Source organism: Marmota monax, unplaced genomic scaffold, assembly GCF_021218885.2.
Source record: "Marmota monax isolate L192 unplaced genomic scaffold, Marmota_monax_Labrador192_F-V1.1 WCK01_AAM20220418_F8-fsc00111, whole genome shotgun sequence".
In the NCBI taxonomy this organism is placed as follows: Eukaryota; Metazoa; Chordata; class Mammalia; order Rodentia; family Sciuridae; genus Marmota; species Marmota monax.
Window position 1 is genome coordinate 2577680 of NW_026695067.1, and position 12223 is coordinate 2589902.

Sequence of the window (12223 nt, forward strand, 5' to 3'; positions counted from 1 at the left end):
GAAGAGGCCTGTTTGCAGCAGATGTTTGTGGGAGGTGATGGAAAGAACACCTGGGGAGGCAGGGAAGGGAACCAGCTGTGAAGATTTCTGCCAATGAAAGGGAGCCTTCTAGTGACCGAGGGTTTCTAGTCTGTCTCCAGAACTAGGGGCATCACGCCATCTGACAGAGGAGAGGTGCAGCCTCAGCATATGGCTTTCGGGATTCAAGGTGACTTTACACCACTGGATTAGCAGCTGCAAGTAACAGAAAACCGGACAGGTTGCCATAGTGCTAAAGAGGTTTATTATTAGCTCAAGTTCAAGGAGGCTGGAGGTTAGGGCCTTCCAGGGGCAGTCCCACTGCTCTGTAATTCTCCCTGATGTGTTCCCTCTTGGGTGGCTATTCTAGAAGCGTGGGTGTGCCCCCATCTAAACCCTGGCCTGTGTAACTGGCACTTGAGAGCTTAGCTATTTCTCCTGCAGCAGCTCTCATCTATCTTACCACCCCAGTCAATTGCAAGGCAGACACTGGTGAGGGTGGTGATTTGTGGACAGTCCCTGACTCATCCTTTTCACCAGCCCACCCTAGGCTCAGGACGCCTTGCCAGCATCTTGTGCTGAGTGGGCAGGCCTGGCTCCTCAGAGCAGGGCCCCCAGCACCTGTCCCACCAAACTGGAACTTCCAGAAGTGTTCTTACCACTGTCTCTTTTGCAATGACTAGAGGTAACAGGTGGGGGAGACTGAGTCTCAGAGCATTAGAGGGTCAATTGGAGCCCCTCAGTCATTGAAGAGTAGGGACCCCCTCAAAAAAGCAAAAAAACAAAAAAAAAACAAACTGGGCCCCTACTTGGGTTTCCAAACTCCCATCTCTGTGCCCTTATAATCCTGTCTCTCTCTCCATCCAGTCACATTTATTGAGCCTAAAGACTCCATTTTCAGAGGGGCCTTCCCTGCCTGGAGAGTATCTAATCTGGAGATTTGTGGTGGGAAGGGGCAGTGCCCATGGGGCCTCAGGCTGTTCTCCCTGGGCTTCCTCCCCATCCTACCTCTGTGCTTCCACAGCCCCCCAGAGCACAGCGGTGTCTACCCTAGACTGAGCTCTTGGAAGTCAGGCATGCAGGGTTGGGTGAATGGTTGCTGTGTCCTGGGACGCCAGAGAATCTAGCTTCTTTGACCCTGGCTTGGAGAGCATCTGAGCTGGGGACAGCCCCAGGAGTTCCTGGACCCCTCCTTTGCCCACACAGTCTTGGGCTCCCTAAGTTTATGGCTCAGAGAATAAACTGGTCCAGGGCTGAGAAGGGGCAAGCAGAGGCAGGCAGCAGGATGGCAGGTGGCAGGCGGGGCTGCACAGGGAGCAGAGCAGCTCCACTTCCTGTGGGCTAGGGCCCTGGTGCCTGCCCTGGGGGAAGGTTGCACAAACCTTCCTGCACAGGCCTCAGACTGCCTCCCCGCCTGGCCTGTGCACAGCCCGCCTCTCCCCCTCATCCCTGCCACCCACCGCTCACCAGGGCCGGCATCCCGGCTCCCTGCCCTGGGTCCCAGCCTGTGTCCTCCACTACTGGGGCTGGCTGGGGGCTGGGCTGGACACCGCAGCCCGCCTATCCATCACTGGGCACGGCTTCTTCCTCATTTTGCTGCCGATTCTAACCCCAAACAAAACAGGTTGAGCCCCTTTTCTGCCTTCTGCAGTTGTCTCTGGCTTGTGGCTGCCTTCTCAGTGCTGCAGACGGCGCCGGTCAGGGAGGGAGGGCCTGGGCCAGCTCTGCCGGGACTGGGACGGTGCTCCTGGCTCCTGGCCCACAGTCAACCCTGCCTGAGGCAGGAGCACAGGCTTCACAGCAGCACAGGCTTCACAGCAGCAGACGCCTGGAGGATGATGCCCCAGCTGCAGTTTCGAGATGCCTTTTGGGTGAGTGAGGGAACAGACCTCAAGCAAGTGGAATGGGTTCAGCCGGTCTGAATTGTCCCCAGGCAGTTGATGCCGCCGTGGTTCCAACCGGGAAGTTTTCTCTTGAAAACAGGGGGTGGTTTTGGTCTTAATTGTTGTGGAGATGGCCTGGGCCACTGACATTCCTTCTGAGTTGGAAGGCCAAGGGGGTTTTTAGGGGTGGGTTATTGATTTCGCTGCAAATGTCACCCCTGTGGACAGGGCATCTCCTCTGGCCCCACAGGGCTGATTCCTTCCTGGGAGAGCCCTCACCCCACAGCAGGAGCTTCCTAAGAGAGTAACATGGGTGGGGACTTGAGGAGGCTACCCTGGTGGGGCAAAGAAGAGGTCAGAGATTTGGGAACCAGACAAACTCGGGTCCCCGTCTTAGCTTTGTTACTTACAGGCTGGGTGAGTCATTTTCTTTCTCTGCTCCTCTGTTTCTCCGTCTGTATAATGGAGATAAATACAAATAAACACACCAGCTGAAGGTGATCGAATGCCCTAAAGCTCCCAGCACCTTGTGGGGATACCTTCCCTCACTCAGCGCCTCACCCCTGAAGACCTCAGGGGTCTTGAGGAGGCAGCCGGGCCGGGCAGTTCCTTGCTGCGTGCTTAAATTCAGCACAGCCATAAATCTAATCCTTTTGCCCATGAAATAAGGGCACCTGGCCAGTGGTGGAGGTCAAGTGCCTTGGCCCAGGCCACGTGGCCGCAAGCCCAGCTTGAACTCTGACTCCCCCCTGGTTTTTCCACTTGTCCTTCAGTCCTTCCTTTGGTCCTTAAGTTCTGGCTGTCCCCAGTGGCTTTTGGGAACAAGTTGAGATCTCTCTGGTTAGAGCTGGTGAATGTGGCTGTCCTGAGGACACTCCCTCCAGCCCCACAGTGGACTCTTTGGCCCTTTGCTCAGCCCCAGCCACAGTCTGGCCCTCCCTGGGCCCTTTCCTGGGGCTGCAGCCAGGAGGATGAGAGCTAATGAGCCAGGCCTTCCCTCCCTTCTGGGCCAGCATGTGAGTGGCCTGCTTCCCTGCACAGAGAGCAGATGGCCTTGCCTGGGGAGGGCACCCTGTGTCTTGCGGGGCCTCCGTTCTTCCCTTTCACGAAAGAGGGTCTAGGACCAGCCCAGAGCTGATGGAGGCCGATGTGGCTTGACCCAGGCAGATCACCAGGGTGCTTGTGGCCCAGGCTGGCAACCACAGCCCCAGAAGGTGGTCTGGGGGTGAGTCACCACATCACTGCTCTGATTTGGAGTGCAAAGTTGGGAAAGAGGTCGGACCTGGAAATCTAGGCTGCTTTGTAGCCCAGGCAGGTCAGGAGACCCTGATGGTTTTACCACCAAGGACCTCTGTCCCCATCCCAAGCCCTGGGCCCACCTTCCCTAAAGAGCTGGGGCAAGGAGCAGCCCCCATGGCAGGGTCTGGGCAGAGGGGATGGTATGTAAGGAGCAGGGTGTGGTGGCTTCCTTGAGTGGCACCCCCTACCCCATTCCCTGCACTGTCCCACTTCTGGGCTGCTGCAGGTGTCCTGGTCTCCAGGTGCCTCCCCTCCTCTGTGGCTGCTCTCTGGGCCTGGGATGAAGAAGGTCAGAGCAGGGAGAGGGAGAGAAGTGTCCAGTGGAACCTTCACACTAAGCCAGAGCAGAGGCCTCGTCACTGTCAGCATCACCTGCTCCCAGGTAGATTCTCATGCTTCGCTCCAGGGCTCGTCTCACCCAGCACAAAAACGACTAACGCTTACTAGCACTAAAAATGTGCCAGACGCTATTCTCAGAGTTGTGTGTCTATCCACTCAATCCCTACAACAACCAATAAAGTAGAGGCTGTTGTTTTCCCTGTTATTCAGATGAGGAAATTGAGGCATAGGGACTTCAGGATTTGCCTCACACCACACAGTGAGGATCAAACCCCAGCAGGCAGGTTGCAATGCCTGCATCTTCCGGGGTGTTTGGCTATTCCTCTGTCCACCTGGCATATCACTGGATCTCTGGGTCTCAGGGTCCATATCGAGAAAATTTCTCTTACCTCCCACAGGGGTCACATTTCAGCTGAGCATGAATACAACAGTTTTTTGAAGCTCAACTTACAGAAAAGACAAGAGTCTTTTTTTACAATGGACATGTGAGGGACAGAGCCCAACCCCCTTGGACTCTCTTCCCAGCTTTCCCTCACCCAAGCCCAAGGTTCTGCCACTAAACCCTGCAGCCTGGCAGCACAGTGAAAATGACTAGTCTTTAAATAGTGGAAGGAGAGCCAGGTGCAATGGTGCCCACCTATAATCCCAGTGATTCAGGAGGCTGAGGGAGGAGGAGCTCCAGTTCAAGACCAGTCTCCACAACTTAGTGAGACCCTGTCTCAAAACACAAAATAAAAAAGACTGGGGATGTAGCTCAGTGATAGAATGCTTTCCTGGCATGCATGAGGCCCCAGATTCAACCCGTTGTTCTGCAAAAGGGAAAAAGAGGAAAAAGAAAAAAGAAATAGTGAAAGAAACCCCTGAAGGAGACGGATCACTTTTGATCCTACAGTAATTCAGTTGTCTGGCGATGTCGTCGATCCAGATCACAGGTGAAAGCCAGCCCTGTTTCTGGCATTAGCTCATATAATAAGTGCTTTCTAAGGAGTTGAAGATGATGTCACTAAGAACATTCATTAAAGCTCATACAATTTACTCATAAGAGATGCCCATGGCTTGCAGTCAGGGCCTGTGATCTCTAATTTTACTCACAGTTTGAACATGGGGTCTTAGTCATGGGGGTCTTTGAACAATAAATTAGTAGAGGTCAAAACCTGGTATATACTTGGTGATGGATGAATATTGGTGGCCCTGAGCTGTTGGGGGCAGTCTCACACATCACTGGTATCTGGTAGCAAAGAAGGAAACAGAAAAATGATAAAAAGCAGATATGGTGGTTCAAAAGTGGTAGGAACATTTAGTGTGGGTATAGACCCAGTCCTGTTCCTCATTAGGCCTATATTTGCAATTTTGTAGTGTGGGCACATTGCATTTTTATATAGCTCGATTTTAGCTAGGGCACAGCATTCAGATGCAGGCTTCTGTGGGAGTGAGCCAACCCAGTAGGAGGGAAGGGATAATTTGATTTCTGCTACACACACACACACACACACACACACACACACACACACACACGATAAAGAGCATCATTGCTCTGCAGGAAGTTTGTGGCTGTCAGTGAGACAAGACGGAGGCTGAGAATACCAGGCATCCCAGCTGAGAGGCCTTTAGATCTCATATAGGTTGCCCTAGTACCGAGTCAAAAGGACAAGAAAGCCTAGAGAAGGCTAAGTCTAGCCTCACCCCAACTCCAGCTAGCCGATGGCTCTGCTCCCAGTGGGCAGCTGAACTGTACTGCATGAACATCTGTTTGCATCCTCATCAGTATCACCGGTGAATGGGGTGCATGCTAAGTAAATATTTACAGAGTCAATGAAAAGACAGTGACTAACCCCATGGTCCACCTGCCCGCCTGAACCCATTTTCTCCTTTCTTTCATTTTAGTTATAGTCTACAAATATTTTTTGAGTAGGGTTCTCTGCTGGATGGTCAGAGCTGGACCCCTGAGAAGCTCCACCCCCACATCTGATCAAATGAATAAGATTTTCTTAACTTCAAGGATGTCACAGCTCAGTGCTGGAGTTGGAGGTACCAGGCCAAGAGTGCTCTGAGAAGTATCCAAGCGGTTCCTCCCCTGCAACCCCTTCTATGGCCTTTGCAAAGGCATGGTTGGATGCTGTTTTAAGAGGGGAAATCTAGTTCTGGACCAAATTTGGTTGAGATCCACATCCTGTTCCTTTGGGGATAGTTAAAAGGAAAAGCAAGGGCTGAAGGAGGCTGGGCCACATATGCTGCAGTGACCCCTCCCCTACATTTGGTGGGCATCACTCGGTAGGTAAGTGGGGAGCAGGTCCGGACTTTTTCCTTTGGCGTGTGATCATATCTCTGCCTTAGAGGCTGGGCTCTAGCATCATCTGGAAACCTCTGTGCCACGCTGAGGGGACCCAAGCCTCCCATGCCCACTGAGCAGGGAGGACACCACTGCTGAGTGGGGAGTGACTCACCAGGGACGCACAGTGAACTGCAGCTGGGCCGGGCCCACCCCTTTCCTGTGGGTCCCCTCAGCTGCTAGAACTTCTTCCCCTTCCCCTTCCCAGTCCTGGGACTCTGAGGTTCCCTATTTCAGAAACTACAGAGAAGAGGACTGGGGGGCCTCACTTTGATCTGTTCTACAGCTGCCTTCCCTGCCCCAGGACACCCTGGTGGACATACCATAGCCTCAAGGCATTGGGAGAGGCTGACATTTCCTGGGCACCTGTTCTGTCCTGGGCTGTTAAAGCTAAATACGTGTATACCTTCTAAAGAAACAAAAACAAATATAAGACCCTAAAAGGAAGCCAGATGTGGTGGTGCACGCCTATAATCCCAGTGGCCCCAGAGGCTGAGGCAGGAGGATTGCGAGTTCAAAGCCAGCCTCAGCAAAAGTGAGGCACTAAGCAATGCAGTGGCGCCTGGTCTTTAAATAAAATACAAAACAGGGCTGGAGATGTGGCTCAGTGTTCAAGTGCCCCTGAGTTCAATCCCTGGTACCTACCCCTGCAAAAGACCCTAAAAGGAAAGTGAAAAAATGAAGAAAAATAGGTTAAAAAATAAACCCATCCTTAGTGTCACCACACAGAGACAGGTGGTAATGTTTGTGTGTGTGTGTGTGTGTGTGTATTTTTTACATATATATGATTTTTTGTTTGTGTTTCCATAGATTATTTTACACAAGCAGAAGTGCACTGTGAACATAATTTTGGATTCTCCCTCCTTTTATTCCTAGTATTTAAATTTTCATTTTAAATTGTGGTAAAATACACATAACATAAAATGGATCAACTGAAGAAGTTGTCTCTCAGACGTACTCAATTGAAGAATTTAGCTCTGAATATTTGTTCTAAAATATACTGCATCCAAAAGTTACACTTTCATATTAGTCAACAGGAAATTGTCCTGGTATATACAGTAACAAGGAATTGAAAGCATTATTTCCAAACCCACTGCCCTCATTATGCAGCCGAACACGAAGCCAGCGCATTGCGACAAGCTCCTCGATGGGCTCGAACTTTACATTTGCTCCAGAAGGACTTGGCATTTGTGTTGTGGGTGTCAAGAGGTGACATGTGTGGTGGCACACCTGTAATCCCACCTACTTGGGAGGATGAGGCTCATGAGTTCAAGGCCAGATTGGACAACAGAGTGAGATCCCATCTAAAAAAAAAAACCAAACCAGAGGGGACACGAAGCTGAGGTTGGGGTCACGATGGGTAACCTGAGCCTGTTGGAAACCAAAGAGGGGCTGAGTATCACCACCGCAGCCCATGCATCCAGGTAAAGGACAGAGCCAGGCTGATCCGTGCATTGCAAAATAAGTAGTGCCAAAGTTTGGACAGAATGGCTACCAATCATGTCCAAATAACCAACAGCTGATTGACAGGTAGTATCTATGATACCAAAGCCCATATTTGCCTCTAGGAATTTGACTGGCAGGGCAGAGCTAAACTAATCCACAAGATTTACCATCTTAACCATTTTTAAGGGTCCAGTTCAGGAGTGTTAAGTATATTCACACTGTTGTGTGACACTCCTATATTTAGTGAATGCTTGTGGGTGTGAATGCAAGTTCTTCATCTTCAACTGCACCGTGGTTAATGGCTGCACGATTCTCCAGCTTTTGGATTTGATAGGGATCTGATTCCCTATAGTTGATCACTGAGGTTACTGCCAATTATTTTTTTATTCTGGGCAGTGTCATAAGGGGTAGATTTCTCAAATATAAATGGTTTTCACTTGAGGATTACTTCCTGGGGTAGACTCCTAGGAGGGGAGGCCTTCAGAGTGAAGGAACAGGAGTTCTCTAGTTCTGGGTGGGAACAGCTGCTTTGGAACCTCTCCTAGCCCTCTGGCTGGGCAGGAGCCTTTCTATGTGGGAAGGAAGGACCAGAGTGACCTGGAAGAGGCTGGGCCTGGCCAGGAACCGAGCTTAGTCAGGTTTTGAGGGAGAACATGCTGCAGGGTAGGCCCCGCGGCCTCAAAGGCTGAGGAGGCCAGTGGCTCTTTGTGGCCAGCGGCTGAGGAGCAACAGGGGCTTGTAGGTGGTGCAGGCAGTGGGAGCAGGAGCCTCTGGCTGTCCTGCCTTTGCTGCTACCAGCTGCCTTCCCCATCTCTCTCTGGCCGTGGCTCAGTAGGAATGAGGATGGACGCTCTCCAAATGTGGGTAAGATGTGTTGTTATAACAAAATCAACCCTCAGAGCCAAACCGTGGTTCTTACAGGCAACCTGTTGAGAAAAGTGGGAGGAATCAGCACTGATCCTGGAGCAGCCTCCTCCTCACAGGCAGAATCTCTCAAGGCTACACAGGGGACTAGATAAAGTGCTTCACTCCTGGGGGAATGAGAGAAAAGAGAGCTGTGAGAATTTGCGTGATATGTATTTATACACTGTTTGATTTTTGAGCCATGTAAATGTACTACTTGTTCAAAAAATTAAATAAAAATGGAAAAGAGGACTTGTATTTTAAGTTCCATTGAAGATGTTATCTTCTGAGTTCCAGGTTCTTAAATCATCCCCAGGGGAGCAGCAGAGGTGCCTGTGTGTCTGGTGTCTGTGACATGCCAGGTACAGCAACAGCCACTCCACAAGTCCACCCCGCAAGGATGAAGTGTCAGTGTCTTCCTGTCTCGATGGCGGGTCAAGAGGCACATCAAGGTCACATGTACAGGGTAGAGCAGTGACTCCAACCTAGATCTGTCCTTGACCCTTTTCTCCTTGGTTCTAGACTAGTTGTTCTTGGTTCAGTTATGATTCGAGTAGGATGAAAGGGAGGCCTCCTACATGTTACCGTTGGCTCCTGTGGATTTGGAAGAGGCCGATTCCTGCCCCCAATTTTCTGCAAGTAAATAAGAATTAAGTGTGTCATTAGAAAGAAAGTATTTTAAAAATAAAGCAATTTCTGCTTTCAAGGTCAAGAAGGTATTTTTAGGCCAAGTTCATGGTTTGGTACTTTTGCCTCTTCCACGTGCTCTGTGCACACCTTGTGGTACATGGACCCCTGGGGACCAAATACTTGGTTCTACTGTGCCCATTTCACAGAATGTAGTCAGCCATCTGAAGGTGCTGGAAGTTGGCAGAGGTTTGTGGTCATGTCCGCTCTGCTTCTGCCCGCCTATGGCCACCTTCAGGGTTCACTGGCTGCAGTGTTCTATGTTAAGAACTCGGCTCCACCTTCAATTTTTTTCTTTTCTTTTCTTTTTTTTTTTTTTTGGTCCCTAGGATTGAACTCAGGGGCACTCGACCACTGAGCCACATCCCAGCCCTATTTTGTATTTAGAGACAGGGTCTCACTGAGTTGCTTAGTGCCTCACTTTTGCTGAGGCTGGCTTTGAGGCTGCACCGTGGTTAATGGCTGCACGATTCTCCAGCTTTTGGATTTGATAGACATGTTATGATTTATGTGTCTGATTCCCTACTGTTGATCATTGAGGTTACTGCCAATTATTTTTTTGAACTTGTGAGGCTGACCTCCTGCCTCAGCCTACTGAGCTGCTGGGATGACAGGCATGCACCATCACGCCCAACTCCACCTTTAATCTTATTGCTTGTGGAAAATAAAATGTGCATCTTTGATGACTTACTTGGTGTTCCAGGCCCCAGGAGCTTGAGCTCAGCTGGGGCAGCCCCTGGGTTAGGGCAGCCCCAGGGATGGAGCAGGAGGGCCTTGCTTGGGCTTTAGAAGGTGGGTGAGAGTTGGGGAGATGGCTGGAGAGTCGACGGCACTCCAGGTGGAAAGTCCAGCAGGGACAGAGCTGTGGGAGGCACAGAGGGTGCCATGGGCATTGTGCAAAGTGACTGGCAGGAAGGGACAGCCCCAGCTGGATTGTGAAAGGCACCTCTGACCTAAATGGTGGCAGAGACACTTTCTTCTGCCTTTTTGTACCTTTCTGGTGGCGCTTATTTCCTCTTGTGCAAAAAGGCCCGACAGCTGCAGGTTATGACCAGAATGTCCTCCCTCCTTACTGGAGCCCGCTGATGCTGCAAACCACAGGATGACAGGAACTTGGGGTGGAAACTGAAACTGCCTTGCCTTGGTGCTGGAGGCAGTGGCACCCCTTGCCCTGCGCTGCCCACACCGGGGATCCCCTCTGTCGGCTCCAAAAGGTCCCTCCCTCAGAGGCCAAGCGGCTCCCCATCCCCCAGGTTCTGAAGGAAATGAGCTTTTTTGAAACTTCACTTGCCCCACCCCTCACTTACTGGGTGACTTGGGAGAGAGTCATTTCCCTTTCTGAACCTCAGTTTCCTCATCCATGGGACGTTGGGGCAATAAGAACTGTGCTTACCTACGATAAGGGCTTTGAGGGCGAGGTGGCTCAGGGCCGTGCTAAGGGGTCACCTCCTGCTCACCACAGTGAGCTGGACCAGGAACCAGTCTTGAGGGTCCCAGATTAATAACTGGATATGTGCCTGCATGTTGAGCCTTGGATGTGGATCTTTCCAGAATGCCTCCTTAACCACCCACCATCGCCTATTCCATTCTACCTTGAGACAGACATTCCTTTGGTTTCAAATAACAAGATGCTCTATGCATCTCATTTAATTCCAGTAGTAGTCCTGGGAGATTGGTGTTTTTTTGTTTTGTTTTGTTTTGTTTTTTAATAAGAGTGTTCTTTTAAAAAATTTATTCTTAATTGATAGACAATAACATAGACTTGGACATATTAATGGGGTATCATGTTTCAATTCAAGTGTACATTGCTGTTCAAATTAGGCCAAACATATTCATCTCCTCAAACCTCTGCCATTTTTTTTTTTAATAGTGAAACTTTCAAAATTCTTTCTTCTAGCTTTTTGGAACCTTGCACATTGTTATCCTTATGAGGCTCATTTTCTTAGTCCTGCTTTACAGAGGAAACTGGCTTGGGCAAGGGCCATGGGCCAGGGGCTGCCCCCTACATAGGCTTTGGGGCTGGCTGGGGCCGGCTGCTGCCTTCCCAGACCTGGGTCAGAGCCTTTTGAGTAACTGGGACAGTGGTTTACTCAGGCCTGGCACCCTGAGCAGTGCGTGACAGAAAGTGGGCGGGTGACAGCTCCTTCCATCCTATATTGGGCAACAGGAAGTAGCCACAGAGACTTGCTGCCAGTATGGAGATGGGGTGGGCCTCCCAGTGGTGACCGCAGGAACAGGAAACTGAGCCACTGCTGGAGAGGAAGAGAAGAGGTGGCGATGAGGCATGCTTGAGGTGTTCGAGGGACAACAGGGAGCCTGCGTGGCTGGAGAAGCAAGCCGAGGCAGAGAGTAGGTGGAGATAGGTCAGAGGGGAGAGCCAGGTCTTCTAGACTGTAGCTCTCAAAAAGCCCAAGGCTCAGAGCAGGCTCCGGATCAACTACATCTACATTTCCGGTAGGGGGCCTGGGTATCTGGGTATTTCAAAGTTCTCCAGTGCCTCAGACATGTAACCAGGCTTGAGAACCGCTGGTGTAGGTGATTATGGTGATTAATCACTGTTGCTGACCATGAGCATATGTCTGGCTCTTCCTATCTGTGTGACTTCATTTGACTTACCAGAGAATGAATAGAGTTTGGAGGTTTTGGTTTTGGGGGAGATTATCTATCTATCTATCATCTTTTTTTTTTTTTGGTACTGGGGATTGAACCCGGGGATCTTAACCACTGAGCCACATCTCCAGCCCTTTTTATTTTGAGACAGGGGTCTTGTTAAGTTGGTTAGGGCCTCGATAAGTTGCTGAGGCTAGCTTTGAACTTGCAATCCTCCTGCTTCAGCCTCCCTCCTGGGATTACAGGAATGTTCCACTGCACCTAGTCTGGTAAATATATTTTAAACATTTTTAAGTGTGCAATCCAGTGTCCAGTCTAGTGGTGTTAAGAGCATTTACTATTTTCAGAACTGCTCTTCATTCTCAACAGTAAATTCCCCACACAGTTTGTGTTAGTCAGTTTTCCCTCACTGTGACATACACTCACACATACACAAAGGCTATAAGGAAGAAAGGTTTATTATTTTGGCTTTTGGTTTCAGAGATTTCAGTCCATGGTTGCTTGGCTCTGCCACTGTGGGATGTGGTGAGCAGCTTGTGGCAGCTGGAAAGCAAAGAGAGAAAGGAGAGGCCACTGCTCAGAATGTACTTCAAGGACACACCCAGTGACCTAGCTTCCTTCCGCGTGACCAGCCCCTCTCCTAAAGATCCCACCCCTTCCCAATGGCATTATAGACTGGAAACTTTCAATGCATGACCTTTGGGGACAT

At 50.3% G+C, this 12223-nt stretch overlaps 1 protein-coding gene across 3 annotated transcripts in view; it reads left to right on the top strand.

The window, feature by feature from the left end:
• The first annotated feature begins 1376 nt into the window (after positions 1 to 1376).
• Pstpip1 (proline-serine-threonine phosphatase interacting protein 1) overlaps positions 1377 to 12223 on the top strand; it is a 41473-nt gene continuing 30626 nt past the window's right edge. The window contains exon 1 of one of the 3 annotated variants that reach the window (XM_046428028.2): positions 1377 to 1889. In XM_046428028.2, coding sequence (XP_046283984.1) covers positions 1854 to 1889 — 36 coding nt within the window. In that variant the 5' untranslated portion in view covers positions 1377 to 1853. The remainder of the gene's footprint in view (positions 1890 to 12223) is intronic. The other 2 variants (XM_046428030.2, XM_058573838.1) reach the window with 2 other exon arrangements.